The sequence below is a fragment of the Sabethes cyaneus genome, chromosome 1 (assembly GCF_943734655.1).
Source record: "Sabethes cyaneus chromosome 1, idSabCyanKW18_F2, whole genome shotgun sequence".
NCBI lineage: Eukaryota > Metazoa > Arthropoda > Insecta > Diptera > Culicidae > Sabethes > Sabethes cyaneus.
This window is the reverse complement of record NC_071353.1, coordinates 157,544,248-157,568,855: the sequence shown is the minus strand read 5'-3', so window position 1 is coordinate 157,568,855 and position 24,608 is coordinate 157,544,248. Positions and strand designations below refer to the sequence as shown.

Genomic DNA, 24,608 nt, shown 5'->3' with positions numbered 1-24,608 from the left:
AGACCTTTGCGTCGTAGACCCGTTCCGGCTCCGTTCGACTTTGGGAAACTTAAGCAGACTCTCCCCCAAGCATTCATTCTTAGGTACGGGTAGCGTTACTGCGAGGATTGGCAGAATATAGCACACTTCTAGACTGCTTGTTACATTGAGAGCAAAAAATTACAAGATTTGCCGCGAAAGAGATTCGATGTACAGCTCCGGATGGATCTGCCACAAATTTGCCATGGAGTTATCCGGAGCTGTACGCCGAGTGACAAATCTTAGCACTTCTCCTTTATCCTGGCTTGTGACAGACAGCTCGGGTCCCGATCCAAATTCCTCATCACTGTTTAGGGAGCCACACGTTGGGCATCATCAGCAACGGTCCATCACTGGCAGAGATAAAAATACCAAATAGTTCGGAACAAATGGAGCAAAACAGCCAAATATCTAATAACAGAAAGCGAGCAGCTGCACGACACAAACGACCGAAGTGTACCGAGGATCTCGGCCGACCCCGAAGATTTAGAGACAATACAAGTGCTATTTCGTCAACATTTCCTTTGTGCAATTTTAAAAGTAGGTATCATCCATATTCCGCAGTAGTTCAGAAATCCGCACATACCAAAGCTTCCCGGCAACATTAGTGATAAACCTACGGGTTACTAAATCACGATTGTCTTCAATATAACAGTAACCATTGTTCGTGTATATTTCAATTCCAACCGTGGAGCACAGTCTACTTACCAATCTTCGTAAAATAGTCCGATATCTTTTGCTTTCCACAGCTGCCGCCAACGCTCTTTCTCGCCTGCGCTGGAGGTGTTCCTTCGACAAACTCTCCAACTTCGTCCTCGAATTGGATGGCACCTTCCACCGTGCGTTCGTCAACTGGCGACTTACCCCCCACTAGGCTTTCTCCTTCCTCCTCAATCTGGATTCGAACCTCATCCCCTGCGGCCGTAGGCCGAGGCGACACCGAAGGACACAACTTCTTCGCCGGACCAGGTCCAACAGAGTAATAACTTCGATCCAGCTCGGCGATCAGTGACATTCGGCCGGATTTTTTCGGCGAAGGAGTCACCAAGGTCATGGTTGCTTCCTCTTTCGATTCCCCGGCAACCGAGGAGGACGATGGTTGATCGGAAAGCGCATCGTCATCATCGACTAAATCTTTCATTAAATTAGCCAAACTTTCGTCGTCCAGCAAATCTCGGTCCCCATTCGGACTGGGCTCAGCAGAAGGTTGCTGGTCCGGTGGTTTGTCTCTACTAGCTTTGGATTGGGTTTTAATGCCAAAGGTACATTTTTTGTTATTTTTCCGGTCATAATAATCCTGATAGAAATAAGGATAAAGTTTGCTTGCTGGAAGATTGTGTTCCCTAAAGGATTTTAACGAGCGCCATATTTCACCTGGGAAAGAAGGTTCGACGATGAACTAATCTGATTCTTTTAGAAGATTATTTATATACTTACAGACTTTGACTTTGTTATCCACCAGAAAAGTGTACATTGCATAAATCTGATCCCTCAGCTCTCTATTTCCGAAGGTATAGTAAACCATAGGCCTATTTAGAACGCAGCATACCATCAGCTGTAGCACTGCTTTCAAGTTAGCGTTCCCTCCAAAGGCACCACAACCCCAGTTGCCTGTGGCGACTCCGGGAGCTGGCGTCGACAGCGGATGGAAGTATCCAACGTACGCCTTGTTAAGCTCCCTCAACAGCAGTTCCTCCCTATACTGGTGCGATCCTTGCACAAAATGCAACGCATCGATCGCCACGATATAGCATTCCCTGCGACCGCTAGCATCTCGCGGTGTTTCGTCGCGATAGTCCCCGGCAAGGCAGAAACTCGATGCATAGCCGCTGTACTCGCTGAACTGCTCAGAACCCATCATCACCAGGGCTTCCTGTGGTTTCAACGCTTCCGTGAACAATCGACAAACCAACAGTTCCGGATTGATTACGAATCGAATCTCCTCTTGCACACAACCGTGACCTAGCACACCACCTCCCAAGTATTTGTTGGCGAAATCAACCTGCAGCAATCCTTTCCCTTGATCCTCAATAGTCCCCTCGGATGTAATGTGAACCGGCACGACAGTCCTCGTAACAACTGCTTCGCACTTATTCCAATCGATAAACTGCTTCGGATTGATGTACCTTCGCTGGAACGTCAGCACTCCGGTCGGCATCCGCGTACAAACCCGCCGAAAGTAGTTGCAAATACATTTAATCTTTTCAATCACCTGCCGACCTTGGCTCTGGAACAACCGATTAAAGTTTATGTCCGGAAAAAGACTGTATTCACTTTTCTTTTTCTGAGTATTCCGTCGAGGAAAAGTACACAGAAAAGCATTCGCCAGCAAGCAAGCCACCTGCTGCTGTGTAAGAGAAACCGCTTTATTACAACCCTGCTTCAGCAGGGGAATAGCACCGGGAACTAACTCCGGCAAGGACAACGCCAACTGAATAATTTTCGGCAAAGTATACTCGAAGAATCCGGCACTCTCTTCTTCCTCCAGTTCTTGTTCAAACAACTTATGAAGCGATTTAAATTTCCAACTGCTGGCATACTTCGTATTGTAGGACAGAATGGCCGCCTCCAGCTGACGGCTGTCCCGAATCGGCTGCAGCAGCGCATTCTGCACCAAATCCCAGCGGCATTCCAGCGTAGTGTTACCATCGCTTTGCTCCACCGGATACTGACTACGATGCGAACAGGGAAGCCGAACATGATCCGAGTCCCACTTGTTGTAAGAACGACGAGGTTTGGGCGGCTCTGCCGCGTCCGGATTCACCGGCAGATGGTACAGTACGGTGTGATCTTCGGACGGTCGCACGTCCGCAAAGTGGCGCAGCTCGAAGCGATCTAATCCCCGGTAAACGATGTCCATCGGAACACCACGCCACGTTCGCTCTTCGACCGCCGGCGGGGACGAATCATCTTCGCTTGGCGGTTCATCTGAAGAGCAAAACAACGCCGGTGAGGGAGATGTAAACATCAGCGATAAAATTTTAATTTAAAACTTACCAGTGGAATTCATCAGGAAAAAACCGACCGTTTGCAGACCACAATGTTTTTAGAAAATCTAGATTTTCAAAAATAGATAATATTTAACGTGAAACCTGCGAGCGAAACGAAAATTCCTTCGCTTAAACTTGAAACATCACGAATCACGCAAAATAATTTGTTTTTGATTGCGAACAAAACGTCAAAAAATGGGAGACGTCGATTTCAAATAGCCCTTGATGAATGCGACCGTTCAGGTGTTGCCAAAAACGCGTTTGATGAATTCGAGCAGTTTAAAAATGGCATATTTAATTGCAAGGATACGGATTCTAAAACTATCTACAGCCAGAATTCATTAATTGGGCCACGACTATCGAGTCGTTTTCGTTAATTGGGCTGACTGACAGTTTCCTGAGGAGTATGCAAATTATTTTTCGTCTCTGATTTTGAAAACTTTCGTGACTCGGAATACATATTGAAAACCTGGTAGAGTCTCCTGAGTTTCCTCTGAATCTCATTGATATTGCTGAAAACATACACGAGTGATAAGCGGCTCCAAACAGTCCCAATGTTTATCTATTGCAGTCGCTCTTATTCGTCAGGGAATTATGTTATCAGAACACCCTACACTCAAAATGATTATCACGTCGAAATTACGTGAAAAGTCATGTGAATATTTTCCTTCCAACTTTTCCCGTACTATTTACGTGAATTCAACGTAGTTTGCATTAGTATGCGTGCATTTACGTGGAAATCACATTGAGCTTGCTGACGTTTGCCGCACGCACACATCGACGCGCTCTTTGTTGTTGCTGTTGTTAGATTTTACATTGATTTTACACGTTTGTTTTTGTTTTCCCCCAGTTATACCCCGGTAAAAAACATACGTTTGAGTGAAAAACGATAGGTTTTTGTAGCCTTTTGCACTGGGCTAAGCAACCCAAGTATCAACGGTAGCTGAATTGCAAGAGCGATGGCTGTTTACGGGTTGTTTTAAGGCGATCAAAGCTGCATAAAGTAAGCACTTAAATGGTGTTTAAATAAGCGATGTTTAAGCTACTTTAAGTTTTTCAAACCAGTTCTCTCCCAAAAGCTGATAATCAAGCTTATCAAGCGGATTTTTTGGCTAAATAATCCGCTTCTAAACAGCCATAAACATCAAACCGTTTCACGGCTGCTTAAAGGTGTTAAAGTGTAGAGTAGAGGCTTTCATTAGGCTCACAGCTTTCAAACTACTTTAAGGCTGCTTAAAGGTGTTAAAGTGGCCTTACAAACTACTATCAATTTTTCATTCGGCTCACAGCACACATACTGTCAGCTCATATAATTTCGCAATTCGACTGACCTCAAAAGTTTGGCAGTTATCGACATTATCGACTGCTTTCAGATGTAAAGATATTCCCACTGTCTGTTCTATAGATGCAGATGGGGCAGATCATACGGTGAGTGCTTATGGACCACAAGATTGCGGGTTCAATTCCCGAAAAAACACCTGCATTTTTAATTAGCTAGCTTACTTATACGAATTAAAGTTATCCGAAATTAAATATATTGCGTTCGACAGATGGTTCACAGGAAAATAAAAATGACGCGTTCCATTTTTTTAAATTTAAAAATATATTGCAAAACTATTTCTCATTCTAAAAATAGTGTTGACAGCATTGCGCAAATTGGCTATTTAAAAGCGCGCAAAAGCCTCTATTAGGCTTCATCGCAGCTTGCAAAGCAGCTATTAACAAGCCTGAAGCTTGATAAAATCAACAGATTTAGATGTTTAAGAGCTGAAAACAGGTTAATATTTCTAAACCTAAACCATAGTTCAGCCACAGGTTGAATAAAATCAGCTTTAAAAGCGTTTGATCAGCCTGAAATTGTTACTTGGGACACCAACAAAAACGATGCATGCACCCCTCATGAAATCTTTCCCTTCTGTCAGTTGGCCCAACTAACGAATCACTTTCACTAGTTGGGCCGAGGTGGTGGCCCAACCAGCGAAAGACGACTGTATATGTTAACATTGTTGTATAAAATTCTACTGTTTACTTGTTAAACAATCTAGAAATAAATTTCAGCAGCGAAAAGATAAGGTCACACCACAGACAAACAGAGAAGATCCTCGCGATAATTCCATCGTCCAATCAAAAACCATTCATTTTTCAAAAAAGCATGTTTCGCAACATGACCACACCGCGACGTGCAGGTGTTGTTTTAAGTTTTCAGTATAAAACCATTCAAATGTACAAAACCCTACAACATAAGACCCTGCAAATGCAAGCTACTCCGCAACATGCATAACGGAGGGTGCTAAAGTGCAAGCAAAATGTGATGGACGATGGTTTTTAAAGAATTTTCTTTTAAGAGTCATGTCAGTTCGTCAGTGGTCACACTTTAATTCCATATCCAATTTAGGTATATTTTTTATATACCTTTCTGCGACGATTTCGATAAAAACAATCGATGTATCACTCGGTTTTGACAGCTCAGCCCAATTAGGCTGTGAACCATTTTGCGAAATTTTTAACTTTTTGGTTAAAATTTGACAGTTCGATAGTTTTTACGAAAATAACCCTGCTCGGGAGCATGGTTAGTTTTGACCAAGGTTTTGACAGTTCGATGGTTCGCTTCTGAGAGCCAATGAGATATGCACAGGTGAGGAAGAAAGCTTCGACGCGTTTCACTGATTTTTCGTTGGATTTTTTTACATTAGTATGGATGCTTATCGCATAATAAATTTGTTCAAACAACCCGGGTTGAAATGAGATGAATCTTATCTATCAAATCAAAGCAAATGAACATCAAAAATTGATCGGACAGAATAAACCATATTTTCATCCTCACCTTATATGCTCTCATTGAGCAAAAAAACTATCAATCCGTCAAATATGAAATGGTTCGCATTCTGAACTGATTTTAACCACTCTAAGAGAAATAAGCATCGAACTGTTAAATTTTAACCCAAAAGTTAAAAATTTCGTGAAATGATTCACAGCCTTAACGAAAGTTTTTCACTAAGTGGGCTAAGAACTTAGTGCAATTAGCGAAAGTTGACTGATTCTAAACTGCTCGAATCGTCAACGACAACAGCCGGAAATATTTCACAAAGCTATTTCAGAGGAACCCTATCGGAAATCAGCTGGCTTTGACAGCATCGTTTTGTTCGCAGCTTCATTCGTTTAGTTTTGTTTACACAGTATTTTCAGTCACGGCAGTTTCAATTCGAAATTTTCGTTCTCCCAGTAATATAACAAGAAAATCGCTTAATATACGCTATAAATATTTGGTGCTGTGCTTTGGTAAAACGTTTTTGCTCACGGAACTGCCATAGGAAACAACGAAAAATCATACCTGCAAATTAAAATTGCAAGCAAGTAAGTAATGTACAGAACTCTTTTCTTTGTTCGCGTACTGTTGCGAAACTTGATCTCGCCTTGTAAGGAAAGTGGTCGTCGCTGCTTTCCGAACTACCTAACTAAAGAGGAGTTCCTGCTTCCAGGCAGACAATATTCTCCTAAGCTACTTGCTGATGTGGCCCGGGGTCAGGCATTTCGCTTTCACGGTCATTCTTTGTTTACTTCTGCGTGCGCAGCAGTTTGGCGGAGCGCTTATTGCGTCGTGTATTCTGCTCATATTTTAGTTGGAAACCGCGTCCATGTCCACAAATTACCGATTGTCGTGGAAGCGGGAGCTATATCGATTGCAGTGTCTCGTTGACTTCAATTTGAGGCAAGCTGCATCTGCTAAACGAAGCAGACGAGTTGTGCTGTATCTCTGCAGGGATGGGTCGTAGTCCCATTGCAAGGACTTTGTTGTCTGGAGAGGGCGAGCCATCGTCCTTAGCACACGTTTGTAAAAACAAAAGGGAATTTTATCCGCCAATTAATGTTTTGCGATTGGTATGTTTTTTTTCGCTATTCGCGTAGAAACTGGTGCCACTACGAGACTGTCTAGTGGAGCATGGTTTGGTGGTCGTAAATTTATTTTTAGCATGAAATTTAAGTTTTAAAGTTTACATTCTTGACCTCGCTAATACGCGTTGACCTAGTTACAATGCGTGTGTTCGTTCATTTGAATAGTTGCCGTTTGCCTTAGGTTTTTGTTCGATGGTTCGGCGAAAAACTATGCTGGCAATTCACAAACGGTGGTTCGGTTTTATCACTCTCATTCCCTCCGAGTACCAGTTACTAAGTACCAGGAAAACTGAATAAACACAAATTTCTAATTCCAACTTAACTCGAGAGGAACAAACGAGCATGTGTTATCAGATAGTATATTTCTATATTCAAACATCAATAACTTTTTTATCACTGAATGGAATTTCATCGTCAATATGTCATTCGATTGAAAAAAAAATGTCCAGCAATTTTGTTATGTGTTTATTGAAAGCATTGTTCAACAGTCAAAATGAATTGCAAAGTTAAGTTTTTCATTTTTCAAACATGCACGCACTCTTTTTGCTTCCCTTGGCCCAGACAACTATTTTATACATCTGCGAATTCTTCGGCTTCCGTTTAAAATGAAAATAGCCATCCCATCTCGATTATTTGTTTTCAAGGGAACCTAGACGAAGTCGATGTCCTGAAAGTAAACCGTATCGTAGACTAGACGTGCACAACCTCCGCTTCTCTTCAATCAGTTTTCTCGATCAGACATATAAAATTGTATCATAACTGATCTCTTGTACGAACACGCAGGTAACCGAATATTATATTTTGTGTATTTTACGAAATTACTCTAAACAAGAAGCACATTTCTAGCTTTTATTTCTAACTATTTTTGCAAATAGCGTCAATTTATTGTAAATTGATTCGCGCTACGAACGAACTTGCCGCCCTTCACTTCTTCAAAAAACTCGTGGGTACTCCCAAGGAAATTTAGAGGCCGACAGTTTCATGTTCCTAATGTCCAATCGTTAGTCCGTTTTCGTCGCCTTGGTCATTACCAACCCCCGGGCATCTACCATGTTTCCTGAAACCGCCACATTTTGAGGTGGCGCTACATACGTTTTGCTTTTAATAAGCAGCATTCACACAACAGTGGAAGTGACGCGACTGAAGTGACCAAGCCATCGAAACTTAACCACGTATATATCGATTATGTGATATGGAATTGAAGATTTTTTTAAGAGACTAAATAACAGTTCATTGATAATTATAATTTACATTCAACTAAGCGAAAATGTCTCTGATTCAGATGATAACCTTGCGAAGATTAGTGCTGGTGCTGCAGAAATACCGTGTGATTCGTTCTTTTGCATGCATACTTGCATACAAGTGATCCAGTCAACATGGGCTGGATATGTTGGCTTCACTTATTTTGTTCGCAAACGTCAGTTGCCACCGGGGTGGTCATTACCGACTGTTCCGATCCGAGTTATTGCTTACGTCGTTCGTTGATTTGGTTTTTTAGTGGTGCTGGCTTGCAAGGTCCACAAGCAACCCCACAGTATCGCCGATGAACCAACGTAGCTCTAAAGAGCCCTCCTTTTCTGTCAGCATACGACCTTGGTTTTCTGCCCAGTGCGCAAGGCACCGATGGTAGGCATTTCCAATCCTATTTTGTCCCATTTTCACCCTTTTATATTCCGTTTGACCTCTTTTGACGCAGGACTAAGTCTTACGGCAAGTTTTGAGATAGGGTGTCATTCCAAAAAATCGAAAAATGCGAGCGTCACGAAAAATGAAAGGTTTTGAGCGCTAATAGCTCAGCGGTTTTCCGATCGATTTTCAATATTCTTACACCAATCGATCGGAAAATCTTCTAAGAATTGGCCCAAATGAAAAAAGCATGAATTCTTGATGTTGAACTATTGTAAAATTGAAAATAATGAACCTATGTTTTACCAGAATTCTCGCTTCGTGATTGGTTGTAAGATCCTTTACGTTGATCTGAACCTATACCAATTTGATATCTGTGCTTGGGAAGTAAGCCAAAACAAGTGACAAAGTTTCTTCATTTCAACAAGATTTCTTAACACCGCGCTTCAACCTAGACCATTTTGATGTCCTTGCTTGGGAAGTACGCCAGAGAAAGTGACAAAGCCCCCTCGTGCCAACAGATCTTTTACGAACGCGATTAAACCTAGTCCAATCTAGGAGAAAAAGTGAGATCAAGTTAACAATTGCTCCCGCTCTTCGACGTGGATACAGCCAAATAAACAATACGTAATCAGTTGGACATCGGCACCGTCCTGATGATAGGCTTAGAATGCCTGAAATCGGTCGAAGTGTAGGTAAAAATAATTTTTGTTAATATTGTTTTTATCCTTAAATGTTGTAAGAGTGATACGTGTTTGTGCCTTGTCCATCAATTTTTGTGTTTCAAATCATTTCGATGAATTCCAAAAACTGACAAAGTTACAGCTATTTGTACCGCGCATGTCTGGAGCGATTACACAGCGAATAAAAACTTCAACGTCGTTTTTCTCGAAACCAGCTTTTGAAAGTCAATACCATAAATATCTCAAGAACGGCTCAAGCAATTCTCATGATTCTTTTTTTGTTTTAAAGCCAACAAAATTATCTAGTGTTTGACCCATCTTTTTTTCGATATTACAATTTTTGTATTTTTTAGAAATGTTTAGTCAATTTTTTCGACAGAAAACCTTACTGTTATGTTTGAATGTCCACCATTTTGTTATGCGTTCGAATTAAATAAAAATGATGGGTCAAACACGAGATAATTAAATATACTTTCATGTCGTTTTGGAATTTTTTCAATTCGGATTAGCCCCCCAGCGTCAATCCATGGTACCGCAAATCATGTTTTTTTTTCGAATGATCATGTTCAAGGAGCCGTATGGGAGAGGGGAAGAGGTTCACATATGCAAACAAAATCGTAAATATTAGTATAAAGTGCAATGTTTAGAATGCAAAAAACCCGAATCGACTCGCTTTTAGCGTTATCGAGAAAAAAATATTTGAAATAAGCTAAAAAATATGGTGTAAAAAGTACTATGCCCCCTTAACCAGCTTGGGTCATTCGTGACTTTTGCGGAGTTGGGATTTGAACCCGGGTTCGCGGCGTGAATACTAACCACTACGCCGGGACTGACCCCTTCCCATCTTGTCTCTTCTTGACCTTTTTTTATCTCGTTTTCGTTTTTTTCTAACTTTTTCTTTTCTTTTCCTGCCCTTTTCAGTCCTGATTTTCCTCGTGTTCTCTTCCGTTCCGTTTTTCCTCATTTTTTAGCCTCTTTTCCTGTCTCATTTTTTGTTTGCTGTCGCATTGACGTCTATTCTATTTTTTTCTCTGTTCTAATCTTCCCTTTATGTCCTACTTTTCCTCCTTTTCTTTTTTCGCTTAATCCCGTTAGTCTTTCGCTTTAATTTCTTCTGTTTTGTTCCCTTTTTTCTGTTCTTGTTTCTCAATTTTCCTGTTGCCGTATTTCCTCCTTTTCTATCCTGTTTTTCTCCTTTCTTGTTTCGTTTTTTCTCCTTGTTTCGGTTTTTCTCTTTATTTTCATTGCTCTTGTTTTCCTCGTTTTCCTTATCGTGTTTTCTTTCTCTTATCTTTTCTCTTTCGTTCTCCCTTTTTGCCTGTCATGACTCTTCTTTTTAGCCTCGCTTTCTTTTTTGTTCTTGTTTTTCTACTTTTTTGCTTTTTTTACTTTCCATTTTCCCTCCTTAAAGTTGAACTCGAAAGCATTTAAAATTGGCCATGAAATCATATTTGAAGTTCGGCTTAAAATCAAAGTTGAAATTGGACTTCAAATTAACGGGTGATAACTAAAATTTTGAAGTTTTTTCGCGTTTTTTGGTTTGGTGGTTTGATTCAGTTGGCAGTTGCAAGCAGCGCTTTTGCTTTTAAAATGTTGTACCGTATACTTTGTGCAATTCGTAGAAGTGTACAACGCGTTCACGAAATGCTTCTTGTTGTAACGCCATTTTAAGCAAAACTTGGCAAGCATAAACAAAACAAAAAATACTGGCAGAAAGAGGAGAGAGAGTGCTAACACATACAGACTTTCATTTCTCTTTAAGCTTATTTGTTATTGTGCATAGGGTAGGCTCATTCGGATCCCGGTCCCGGATTTGGATAGCTTGTCCCGGATTACCAAGCGTCCCGAAAAGTGTCCCGCATTGATTATTTTTTAATCGAAACAGTTTCTAAGGATGAAACAGGAAATTATGTTACATTGCATAAAAAACTTACTGCTGACACCGCTCGTCAGCAAGTGCACATCCTCCCTAGTCACGGCACCTCGAACTCCTCATCTGACCAATGTCGCTGGTGACTGTTCTCTTCATCTTTCGCTTTCGCTTCCTTATCCCCCACGGCCACGGTGCTCCCCCAGACCGTTAGACTTATGCAAATTTGAAAAAAAGTTTATGTCGCCCCCCCCCCTTCAAAAATTTTCGAAATGTGAAGGGGCAAAAAAATAAAGTGTTATCATAATGTTACATTCTTTAGTGATAAGCAGGTTTTTTACAGTTCAACGAGTTTACAACTCTAAATTATCCACTATGTGCAAAGTTAAAGCAATTATCTCGTAAGTCTTGATCAACTTTTTTCACCAACTAAGCTTTCTGGTTCCTGCTGCAAGTCACAGGCGACTATTGTACTTAACCTTTAAGTTTCCGACGTCGAAAATTGAGATGCTTGCAATAAGACTTTCGGCTCCACTTATTTTAAATGTTGTTCCATTTCAATTCATCACATTTTATAAGAACCGAATTAGATTGAGACAAAAACCAATTAAACAATATATTAATGAAACTCGGTACCGTTTTTGACGGAGATATTCCGAATTGCAGTGGGATTATTTTTTCCCGTCATATATAAACATAGAAATACGACTTTAGACACTCCGGAATATCAACTATCGGTGCTTTTGTGGCTCCAAATTGGTCATTTTATTCCGTAGTATCCAAGTACTCACCCTAATTTTGGATGTAAGGGACGTAAAACTCAAAGATGCAGTTTTCTACCATGCGTTGGATGCATGCGGAAAGGATATCACTGAACTGTTCAAAACTTGAAATTTTCTGACTATGATTATCATAATCAGTGGTGGCCCTACCATAACATCACATTAAATCAAAGTTATTTTGCTTTTTTGAGCTAGATCAGGATTTCCTATCCCGGAGCTAGATAGGGATTCCCGAATCTCGGCTGGGAGAGGCTGTTAGAATCAATAGGATCGTAGTAACTGGCCCTGAAATTGTCCTGTACTCTAACAGCTGACTGCGAAGTCTGTCGTATAAAAACAGAAGGTCGATAACGGAATGTAGCACCTAGGCTTTGTTTTGCTTTGAAGGTTTTCCTATGCACAGTGCGTACTCTTCCGAACTTTTCTGATACGTTCATCGTTTAGTTATCAATCTTGCTGAACGATTTGAGATTGTTGCGAATTTAGTCAAAAAAATAAGTCAAGGTGATCGAACCATCTATGCCAGAAAGAATTGAAGATGCCAAAGAGTTGGAAGCTTTTTTGCTCGTCAAATAGTTGTTATCGAAACGGTTTGCATCCTTAATATACAAAGTTAAACACGTAATTGATTGTTAAAGACAAACATCAGCTTAGGAACGGCCTGATATTCAAGACTAAAAAGTTAACCAAGAAACAAGCGTTTTCAAGCGTGAATAGTTTCAGAGATTTCCTAGGTAACCAATAAGCATTCCAATGCAATTTAAATGCAAGCCAATAAGCATTTAAGTTGCCTTAAATGCTACTTAAATGCTATTTTGGCAAAATATGCGGCTACTTTACTGCTAGCCCTATTATAGTGCTGACAATGCTTATTTGCAGTTAGTTACCGACAAGAAGAATTTAAATAGACTTGTGGATGCCAGTCTACAACAAAAATTATTTTCATGCCAACGTAAGAACCGATAACTCAATATTTAGTGAATAGGACATAACACTAATAGTTCTTACTTCCGTTTGTAAGAACTATTAGTGTTATGTCCCGTTCACTAAATATTCAGTCTACAACAGTTATGCAGTTAAAAGGCTGATAAACAGCACTCCTGCAGTAGAAAACACCAGGGATGCTAATAAACGATTGATTTACTGATAATACTAATGCTTATTGGTTACCTGGGTTGTTTTCTTGAAATATGTCGGAAGCACAGCATATGCGTTCTAAGTAAAAAAGTTGTAATGACCTAAACTGCTATTTTCACACTATGATTATGATTAGAATATTCAAATGAAGGTCAAGTTATACGTTTGTGGCTCTCTAAGGGGCTTCCGATGCTTCGAGCACGGGCATAAGGCCTGGAACTGCAAAGGGCCAGATAGGAGCCAATTGTGCAGGAGATGTGGCAGTGCTGGCCATAAAGCAAGGGACTGCGCGGAGCCTCCCCAGTGCTTGATCTGTACCGGTAAAAGGGACGCAAAGCACGTAACGGGAGGTCCAAGGTGCCCGGCTGGTGTGCCGGCGACCAAGCCACGATCATAGTGCAAGTGACACAACTCAACCTGAACCACTGCAGCACGGCTCAGCAGCTGTTACACCAAGCAGTTTCCGAGTCGGCAACGGACGTTGCCATCATCTCGGACCCATATCGCGTCCCTGCCGGAAACGGCAACTGGGTGTCGGATGGGTCCGGGACGGCGGCTATATGGACGACAAGCAGGTTTCCGGTTCAAGAGGTTGTGTCAACCGCAGACGAGGGATTTGCGGTTGCCAAAGTGGGTGGAGTGTTCTACTGCAGCTGTTATGCTCCGCCGAGATGGTCTATCGAGCAGTTTACGCGGATGGTAGACCGAGTATCAGTTGTGCTGACTGGTCTAAGGCCGGTGGTTGTGGCGGGAGACTTTAACGCTTGGGCGGTAGAGTGGGGAAGTCGTCGCACTAACCATAGGGGTCGGATTCTGCTTGAGGCTCTGGCAAAGCTCAACGTAGATTTGGCCAACGTCGGCACCACAAGTACCTTCAGTAGGAACGGTGCGGAGTCTATCATCGACGTGACATTTGGCAGTCCTGGTCTGATAGGAGACTGGAGGGTAGACAATGGCTACACTCACAGTGACCATCAGGCGGTCCGCTATGGTGTCGGTCAGATAACGAGGCGGCAGGTGGCGAGTAGAGCCAACACTCCAACCACCCGTGGATGGAAGACATCATACTTCGATCCCGAAGTATTTGTGGAAGCGATCCGGAGAGAGTGCGGTGATCGCGGTATGCCCGATCCGAACGCTGATCATTTGGTTGAGGTACTGTCGCGATCGTGTGACGCTACCATGCCTAGGAAAGGTCGACCTAGGTATGGCAGGTCACCGGCTTACTGGTGGACAGATGAAATTGCGGAACTCCGCGGAGCCTGCTTTCGTGCGAGGAGAATTATGCAAAGAGCTCGTTCGGACGAAGGCAGGGTTGAATGTCGAGTAGCACTTGTTGCTGCACGCGCAGCGCTTAAAAGTGGGATAAAAGCTAGTAAACGAGACTGCTTTGAAAGGTTATGTGCTAGTGCCAATGCGAACCCGTGGGGTGATGCCTACAGGGTCGTAATGGCAAAGACCAAGGGCGTGATGGCGCCCGCTGAGCAATCACCAGAGATGCTGGAGCGAATCATCGAGGGCCTCTTTCCGCGCCACGAGCCAAGGCCCTGGCCCCAGGCCGCTGAGTCGTCCCACGGCCGACGTTCCAGTATCTCAGACCATAGCGTAGGATGGTCGGCCTCCCAGCCGAACATTCAAAGTAACGTGGGCGACGGCGGTTTGGAAGTCGGGGAGGAAGTGACGGTTACGAACGAGGAACTCATCGATATCGCTAAATCCCTAAAGATGAGCAAGGCACCGGGGCCAGACGGTATCCCGAATATGGCCATTAAAGCGGCTATTCTGGAGGCTCCCGAATTATTCGGGGCAGTAATGAATAGATGCCTGGAAGCTGGCCACTTCCCGGACAGATGGAAGCGACAGAACCTGGTCCTATTGCCGAAGCCGGGAAAACCTCCGGGTGTCCCCTCGTCATATAGGCCGATCTGTCTACTCGATACTGCCGGCAAGGTGCTGGAGAGGGTTATCCTTAACAGACTCGTACAGTACACGGAGGGTACAAACGGGCTGTCAAGGAACCAATTCGGCTTCCGAAAAGGCAAATCTACGGTGGATGCCATCTTGTCTGTCACTAAGACAGCTGAGGTGGCAATCCAGCCCAAGAGGACAGGTATTCGTTATTGCGCAGTTGTCACGCTCGACGTGAGAAATGCGTTTAATAGCGCTAGCTGGGACTCCATAGCCAGCTCGCTTCGGAGCGTCCAAGTGCCGGTGTCGCTGTACAGAATTCTGGAAAATTATTTCCAGAATCGTGTGCTATGCTACAACACGGAGGAGGGTCAGAAATGCGTTCCAATCACCTCAGGGGTTCCGCAAGCTTCCATATTGGGCCCGGTGTTGTGGAACGTCATGTATGACGAGGTGTTGAGGCTAAAGCTCCCGGTAGGGGTGGTGATTGTCGGCTTTGCGGACGATATCACCTTGGAAGTCTACGGCGAATCTATCAGAGAGGTTGAGTTGACGGCTGCCCACTCTATAAGCATTGTTGAAGATTGGATGCGATCCAGGAAACTGGACCTAGCGCATCATAAAACGGAGGTTATTGTGGTGAACAACCGCAAGTCGGTGCAGCAAGCAAATATCAGCGTCGGGGACTGCACTATTTCGTCAACGCGGTCCTTAAAACTCCTTGGAGTCATGGTCGACGACAAGCTCAAGTTCGGGAGCCACGTCGACTATGCCTGCAAGAAGGCTTCCACAGCTATTTCGGCATTGTCTCGTATGATGTCTAATAGCTCTGCGGTATATGGCAGCAAGCGAAGGCTTTTAGCCAACGTGGTCCAGTCCATACTCAGGTATGGCGGGCCGGTGTGGTCATCGGCGTTAGGTACCAAAAGCTATCTAGCCAAGCTGGAAAGCACCTATCGTCTCATGTGCTTAAGAGTGGCGAGTGCGTACCGCACAGTTTCACATGACGCAATCTGCGTCTTAGCGGGTATGATGCCTATTGGTATCATCATCAGCGAGGACGTAGAGTGCTTCAACCAACGTGGAACTAGAGGCATACGGAGTACCACAAGATCGGCCTCGATGATCACATGGCAGCGGGCATGGTATGATTCCACAAAAGGCCGGTGGACACATAGACTTATCCCGGAACTATCCGGATGGGTCAACAGGCGTCATGGCGAAGTCAACTTCCACCTGACACAGATTCTGTCAGGGCATGGTTGTTTTAGACAGTATCTGCACAAATTTGGGCATGCGGAGTCCCCCGAGTGTCCCGAATGCGCGGACGTTGAGGAAACTGCAGAACATGCTTTCTTCATATGCCCTCGTTTCGAGGGCGTGAGAAGCAACATGATGGCAGTTAGCGGACAGGACACTACTCCGGATAACTTAGTCCAAAGGATGTGTTCTAGCTCGGACGTCTGGGGTGCGGTCAATGCGGCTGCTACCCAGATCGTACTTGAGCTACAAAACCGCTGGAAAGCCGATCAACGGCGAATAAACAGCCTAACTACCATAGTCCAGTAGTTATCTAAGAGCGTGCGTTAAGCACAATAGCCCCTCCCTGAAGTAATACCGATAAGGTGGTTCCAGGGGGATTGAGGCTGGAGACTCGAGTAGGGTTTTAGTGGGTCTGGATCTTCACGATCTTCACGGGATACCAAACCCCACTCCCTGAGCTGTCTTCTCAGGTGTCTGATAGCAGATTTCCCTACTCGCTAAAAAAAAAAAAAAAAAAAAAAAAGGTGATACTGTGGTACTTCACTATTATCTTCAGCTGGATGCTAACTTACTTTATGTGCTTGGGTAAAAAAAATTAGAGGTTGGTTCGGTTTGAACTAAAATTTAAGTACTGTCCAAAATTCTTGTTTCTAATTTTCAATAATATGCAAAAATAAACACTGTTTTCTACTCTTTTGTTTAGTTATTTAAGGTTTGATATTATTATTTTTTCTTGCCCCCCCAACCATATTTTGAGACCAGCACAAAAACTTTTTTTCAAATTTGTATAAGCCGTATTATCAAAAAAAATGCTCCATGAAATCGGACCTCACCAGTCGATTCGTGAGGTTGTACTGCATCTCTGGTGAAATTTTCAAAATCCTCCTACGGTGGAAATTTGAGTTACGCCCTTTTAAGTGCTGTAATATTAGATATTCAATAAAATGAACTTACGCCCTTTAAACTTTCAAATTAGGCTTACCAGCAACTGTAAAGATCATGTAATGTTGTATCTAAAATGTGTAGAGCACTTTCTACAGATTTTTGACGTAGGACTACGTCTTACGGCAAGTTATGAGATAGGGTGTCATTCCAAAAAATCGAAAAATGCGAGCGTCACGAAAAATGAAAGGTTTTGAGCGCTAATAGCTCAGCGGTTTTCCGATCGATTTTCAATATTCTTACACCAATCGATCGGAAAATCTTCTAAGAATTGACCCAAATGAAGAAAAGTATGGATTCTTGATGTTGAACTATTGAAAAATTGAAAATAATGAACCTATGTTTTACAAGAATTCTCGCTTCGTGATTGGTTGGAAGATTCTTTACGATGATCTAAACATATACCAATTTGATATCTGTGCTTGGGAAGTAAGCCAAAACAAGTGACAAAAGTTTCCTTATTTCAACAAGATTTCTTAACACCGCGGTTCAACCTAGACCATTTTGATGTCCTTGCTTGGGAAGTACGCCAGAGAGAGTGACAAAGCCCCCTCGTGCCAGCAGATTTCTTACGAACGCGATTAAACCTAGTCCAATCTGATGTCTGTGTTAGCGAAGTGTGCCAGAAAAAATGACACAAGTTCGTTGTCCCAAAAGATCGCAAATTCTTTACTACGTGACGATTAAACCTCGGCGAATTTGATATCTGTGTTGGAAAAATGTGCTACAGCTGTAGTGTTCGGTTATAATACGGCTCTGTATGAATACGCATGCTTGCCGTTTCATTAGAAGTGTAGTGAAAAGATGTGCTGTTGATAAAATAGGATTGAATTGGTAAAATCCTTTCAACGTGGGAAACCTTGGATAATAAAAACAATGTTTAATTTCAGTAAGGTAGCAGGAAAGTAATAGTTTGTGTTCTTGATTTTGTTAAATTGTTTTCAAATGCACAATCTTTTGAGAATTGAACGTATGCAATGTTACTACTTTGATAAATGTTACATACAACGCATGTAGCATGTATATATGTTGCATATAGCATGTATACATGAAGAATCGAATGATTACAAGCATGAATACATGCTACTATCACTACAAAGAGACTTACGTAGTCCTGCGTCACTTATATATGCGGTCGTGTCTTGTACACAACCCCTCTGATTTTTCGTGAACTGGTGGTTTAAAACGTGGTTTGCAGTGAATGTTTTACCGTTTTGACATTGTTTTTAGTACTTACGGCACTTAAAGGGTCGTAACTCAAATTTCCACCGTAGGAGGATTTTGAAAATTTCTCCAGAGATGCAGTACAACCTTACGAATCGACTGGTGAGGTCCGATTTCATGGAGCTTTTTTTGATAATAACGGTCTGGGGGAGCTCCGAGCCCCCAGTATTTCAATTCTGGACGACGGGACAATCCGGTGCATTCACCTCTTTTGAGACGAACTGAAGTCCGTTGTCGATTGTAGCATGCATACTGAAACTGCGGCAGGCTATTATGGGACTTAATGAAGGACAAAATCCGCCTGGTGAGGCACCTACCCCTGTGTATCTCTGTATCTGTGTATAGCGTTTCGTCACCACCCGGCCGTGCATCCCATGTGACCGGATTCTAGCCTTTGTTTATTGTTTGAGGCTTCTGTTGGACTCCCCACTTGCTCGGTAGCACTTGTAGTCATTCCGAAATGGATTCACCTTTTGGGTTACTGAAATTATTTGGTTTTACCATAAATTTTAAAGCGAGTGTGCGAGTGTTCCATCGGTTTTTGAAAATACGGTTGTTACCGTTTGCTGCAATATTTATATGTGTAACTACATGGTTTTTGTAGGAAAACTGCTGATAGGCAAAATTGATTTTCTTGATTATTCTCTTACAAATTGAAGCTTGGGATCATACAGCTTCTTGACACTGGTAGTGACTCAGACTCAACATAGTCAATTCGACCAAAACGAACCCAAAAGTGGTGCAATTTTTTTGTAACAGTGGTCTTTCCTATAGATGAAGGAGATGGTAGAAGGAAGTAAACAAAACAAAGGTGTTTTATAGCATCCCTGGGGCGGTACAAAACGTGAAGGGAAAGTAGCGTAAAAGTGGATAAGCGACGGTTATTGAAGCTGCAGTTACTTGGTTTTAACGAGAGCCAATTACAACCAGATTTAAACCTTACTTTTGCCTTGGGCTCCCATGATTCATTGACATTGCGTAACCCTTAGATCACTGAGGACTGGTAAAAGGTAATCTCCGCAATCATTGATCCAATTTAATTCATAAAGTCCTGTCTGTTCAGATAAATAGATAAATTGAACAAACAAAACATAAAACAGTTGATATTAACATTTCCTGTAAGGAAGAGTCCATTATACGGTCTACGATGCATAGAATGACACCATAAATGGTGTAGAATTTCTATTTATGATCCTTAATGTCTGTACAAAAATAGTATAGCAAAATAGGTGCCTGTCATCTAGGAAGTTCAGTAGATATCCAACAACGGTTTCGTTTGCCGCCCGGTATGCAAGTCAAACAGGGCACACCATCGAACCAAGTCTATACCCTTTGGGGTCACAAACCTGAAGAAGATATTCACTCCATTGATTGGTTACGCTAATTTTCTCACACTCAGCTCTGGTTCTCTTCAGCCTTTCGGCCACCGCGCCGTGGCTGGCCAAAACAATGCTCACCGATAGGCAACAACATCATAATAAAAATTTGTTTCAAACATATGACCCAGGAAGCAAAACAAACAAACAAACGATCCATCCATTCGACGGCGCCTCGCCATAGCGACGCATGCGTCGCTGCTTTGTTTGTTTGCTTGCCTGTACGACGTACCTATACGCGATGTTCCTCGTTGCGCGCACACACCAGCCACCCGTCGTGTTTACAACTCTATCACGGGGTTTCCATGCAACCGATACTGTTCGTACCAATACCAATCCAGCGAACATATGTTTTTTACTGCAAGTGGTAGTTAGTTTGCTCGCGTACACCTTCAGTTTGACCACCGACCGTGCTGGCTGGTGTTGGCTGTGAATCGAAATCGAAACAAACGAAGGTGGCCCAAGCTTCAGTCAGTTTAGCTTAGTCGCTCCTCAGTCAGTCGCTGTCTTTGTTCGTTACCGTTAACACGTGCCCTCGACACGGGTGCAGATTGTGTTTTTTCCGTACATTTTCTGTGCATTTTCAAAAGTGTGATTATTATTGAGAATTTTGCAACCCCTGCCCGTCGTCGTCGTCGTCGTCGTCGCTTACGTACAATTGGAGCGAGTGAGTGAACCCATCGCTGGCTGGCTGGCTGGCTATATCGATCCATTTTACACGGGGTGCATACAGTACAGAGTGCAATGGGTTTTCTGCCGAGATACGCTTGGGAGGGAAGGCCGTCGGTTCGATTGTTGGCAAACATTATTTTGTCTACGCTACGCGTTGGCTTTTGTTGTGAAATATGCGTCTGCTCGAAACAGTAAAAACCACGCGTCTTCTTGAAAGTTCACGATTGTTTGAGACGATTCGCAGCGGGGCGGCTCTGCCGCTGTCTGCTGGTCGGTTGGAATGATTCACCATCTTAATTTGACTGGTTTACTTTTCCATTAGCTTTGAACTTTTCGTCGCAAATGGAAAATGGTGGCGTTTATGATAGAAGGGGATATGCAAACCACAAACCAGTATAGTAATTGCGCATTTACATCGAATCGGCTCGGATGGTGCTGTGCTATTCCGGACAAGTCGTGACGTGCTGTGGCTTGCTTTGATTCATTCAGCGAGATTCGATTAGAGTGAAGTGAACGGGTAGAGTGAAGTGTGAACTCTATTGCAACTGGTAAATCGTTCTTTGTTCTCCGGCTTTAGTCGACAGCTGAAAAGACAGTCGGTTATATAACGAAGGCGCTTAGTTTGAAGTTGTTCAAGAAATAACAATATTGATCGTTTTCCCATTGTTTTTTTCATGCTTAAGATATTTCCTTCTATAGTTTCAAGGCGAAATAGACAACAAAGGATTGTAACAAACCTTGAAGTCCCGACAGAACAGAAGCAGTACATAAAGGCAACCGAAATTGGTACCCTTTAAGCCGATTATCATCGCTTAACAAACACGTCCCATTTATTCACCTGCCGTGACGGCACAGCCCCACATGCAATGTTCGAACCAATTTCACTATCGTCGTCAAAATTGCTCTGCCCTCTTTAGAAGATCAGTGTGCAATAGTACGAGCAGTTAACGAACAAAAAAAATACGCGAAACACAAACAGTCACAGTTTTCAATGGAAACACATCGAAAATGTTATTCAATATCCCGTGCCTAGCATGCGACTGGCAGAAAATCGTGTGCCGAGCGATTTTGTAATCATTACGAGTGTACTTATTTTCTGACCATGCCAATGAAATTGCAACTTTGAACGACGCCCGGAGCTGTGATGTCTTACTAATTAATCATACTCCGGAAATCATATCATTTGGTTGGCATATGCATTATGTTAATGCTGAAAAAAAACCCAAGCGTATCGCTGCTGCACTCACTCTGATTGGCACCTTTTGACTGTGCACATGAGAGTGCCTGAAAGCGTCATGCTTTACTTTACTTGTTACAGTTTTCTCCCGCTCCCTTGCACCGTGTCCCATTTGACTGAACTAGAGAGGAAAAGTGTGTACCGCTGCTGCTGCCACTGACTGCGAACAACAGCGAAGGGAAAAGTTGAACCTACCACCGCGAAACCATGCCAGCTGATGCATTTTCAAGGTAATATTACGACGCGCTGATCTATATTTAAACTCACACAGCGATGCTGGCTGTGAACTTCGACTGTTTGAATTGAATATTGAATCACTTAAGAATTTTGCAATTTCATAAGCGGACCGTAAACGACCACCGACTCAACCGAAGCCATTACTCAGTCCGAAGTGGTTTTATTTTAGCGTCTGTTGCAAGCAAAAGCAAGACCAAGTTTCACATTCACGTGTTTGAGCGCTGTATACTAATGAATGCATCGAATATTTGTTACAGAATGGATTCGTCGGGATCCGCCGCAGAATCCTCGGAGGCTAAGGACATTCCTGCCAGCATTGAAGCAGCTCTGCTGCGAGCACGAACCGAAAGTGAAAGTTCGGATAAGTAAGTAACTCAACTGCACGAAGCTCCTAACAAACCACAACCAAATGCATTCCCATTCATCTTCCCAGATCGGGACCGACTCGTTTCGTGCTACCCGGCACTTCAGGCAGTCCGCCGAAAATCCTCACCCTCGAGGAGGTCCAGGATGCCGTCAAGAACATCGAAAACATGACGCTGGCACACGAGATCGCCGTCAACAGCGAGTTCAAACTGCAGCCATACGAACCGCCGGAGAACTCGATCGAGCGCATCATCAAAGACACAATGCACCGAGCCTACTGGGACATCCTGCGCGAGCAGCTCGGTCGGCAGCCTCCGTGCTACGACATGGCCATCCAGCTGCTGGTCGACATCAAGGACGCCTTTCAGAGTATCCTCAGCAAGAACAACGAACGAGCCTTGGCCCGGATCAATGAGATTCTGGACGAAACTGTGATACGGCAGCAAGCCGAACAAGGCGTACTGGACTTCCAGGCGTACGCCAAATTTGTTATTCACATTATGGCCCTCTCGTGCGCCCCCGTCCGAGACGATGCAATCGCTAAACTTAAAGATATCCAGGACGTTGTGGAGCTGTTCCGTGGCATCCTGGAAATCCTAGCAATCATGAAGCTGGACATGGCAAACTGCCTACTGGATGCTGCCCGCAACGAGGTAATCGCCAACTCCGTCGAGTACGAGAAACAAAAGTTCAAACAGTTTCTCGAGCTGTACAAAGACGGCTTCCCGGAGACGGAGAAGTGGCTCAAACGAAACAAAGTACCCACTGCCGAAGAAGGAGCTGGTTCCTCCGCCACGTCCAGCAGCAGTGACAACCAGCAGCGTCACTCGAAGGACGCCATTTTTAACGCCTATCTGGAATTGATCGATTGGAACACGGAAAACGAGTTTCCCGAAATGCTGGAAATGGATCGAGACCGGGTGATTGGCCTGCAGGGCCGCGCCTCGCGCCTCTGCACCTGTGCTTCAACGCTCGCCATTACATGTGCTGCCATACCGTCGGTCGCGCAATCCGTCGAGTTGCGCAGAAACCTTGCCAAGGAGCTGGTAATCCTGCTGCAAAACTGCAACAACACCAAGGATCTGGACGACACAATCGAAAACGTATGGCTGCACGTACGTTCCGTAATCGCTAATCGGCTTCAAGAACTGAACCAACCGAAGATGGACGAGACACTAGAAAGTACCCTCAAAACACAGATTCTACAGATCGCTAAGAAGGAATCTCCGGTGCGAAACCTACTCTGGAAGCGATTGCTGACCTACACCCAGCTGGTGCTGCGAACCAATAACGCAATTCCGGTGCCACCCGGTTTTCAGGAGTTCGCCGAAGACGTCGAAGGACTGGCTAAGGCCTTCAAGCGAATTTCCTACTACAACTACGCCGTGTACGGCGAATATTATCATGAAATACTGAACAAAGCTTAGGCAAAGCCTTAACCGATTCATAAAAAGCGAGTTCTTCCGTACAAGAATTGTGTCACTGTGCGTGGTTCTTCTATATTTCGTTTTTGTCTTTCCTACTAATTATTATCGTGAAGTAGTGTATTTTTACGCGAATAAAGAGAGGTACCTTTTAGGTATCGCAATTACATACATAGTTTGAAGTTGCGCTCAACGGTTTAGCGCTAACTCTAGTGAGTTGATTTGTGATAGGTAAAATAGTGTGCTGGTTAACTGACGACAAGCGAACAAGCGCGGCATTTGGCATAGATGCCACTGCAACAGGAGGAAGGAACTAGTCAGCAGCCTGTTGAAAATGGTTCTATTAGTATTTCGTCTGTATTCTAAAATATAAACGTATATATCGACAACACTTTTAGCCGGTAGTTTATGTCCACTAATAACAATTCATCAACAAAACAATTTTCCAGCGATGCCGGAGTATTCACCGCACGATATTTAAACTTTATTCCCGTGCTGCTACATGAAAACCAATATCCGATGCAACCAGCGCCTTCACTCGGTAAACCTAATTCCCCTCCTTCCTGTGTACTCGTACTATTACTACTACTACTATTGATAAAGACTTATCCACCAGACTTGTAAAATATTTACTGATTATATGTATGAATAAATTTTACAGTAAAATTCGGAAAAACCTAACTTGAGAACGAGCAAAAGAAGGCAATTGTGTTAATGTAGAAGGCTAAAATAATTCTGAAATAATAAGATTTCACTTAAACTCTTCAGTGTAAGCTCCTCCAAACAAATGCTTAGAGTCGTTTATTGGAGTCGGTAATATACGACATACCCAGGAGCACGCGCCAAAAATGACCATTTTCGACACCAGGTTCTCAGGAACTTACTAAAGAGATAGGTCGACCAAAAAGGAGTAGAACTACTACTGATGAACAGAGGGATATGTATAATTATTCTAGTCC

The 24,608-nt window shown here is 43.2% G+C and overlaps 2 protein-coding genes across 4 annotated transcripts; one reads left to right on the top strand and one right to left on the bottom strand.

Annotated features, from left to right (window-relative positions):
- Positions 1-693: 693 nt before the first annotated feature.
- On the bottom strand, positions 694-3,127 carry LOC128744412 (poly(ADP-ribose) glycohydrolase-like). The gene is made up of 3 exons (XM_053841412.1): positions 3,016-3,127; positions 1,456-2,946; positions 694-1,392 (listed from the first exon to the last, which is right to left on the bottom strand). Exons 1-3 carry the CDS (start codon positions 3,026-3,028, stop codon positions 719-721), a joined length of 2,178 nt encoding a protein of 725 aa, XP_053697387.1. The 5' UTR covers positions 3,029-3,127; the 3' UTR covers positions 694-718.
- Positions 3,128-6,198: 3,071 nt separating this feature from the next.
- LOC128738031 (T-complex protein 11-like protein 1) lies at positions 6,199-24,302 on the top strand. 3 transcript variants are annotated; one of them, XM_053832852.1, is made up of 4 exons: positions 6,199-6,362; positions 21,704-21,852; positions 22,117-22,224; positions 22,293-24,302. In XM_053832852.1, exons 2-4 carry the CDS (start codon positions 21,830-21,832, stop codon positions 23,650-23,652), a joined length of 1,491 nt encoding a protein of 496 aa, XP_053688827.1. In that variant the 5' UTR covers positions 6,199-6,362; positions 21,704-21,829; the 3' UTR covers positions 23,653-24,302. The 3 variants fall into 3 exon arrangements, with proteins under 3 accessions (XP_053688827.1, XP_053688836.1, XP_053688819.1); XM_053832844.1 differs by lacking the exon at positions 6,199-6,362 and adding an exon at positions 20,259-20,380; XM_053832861.1 differs by lacking the exon at positions 21,704-21,852.
- The last annotated feature ends 306 nt before the right edge of the window (positions 24,303-24,608 follow it).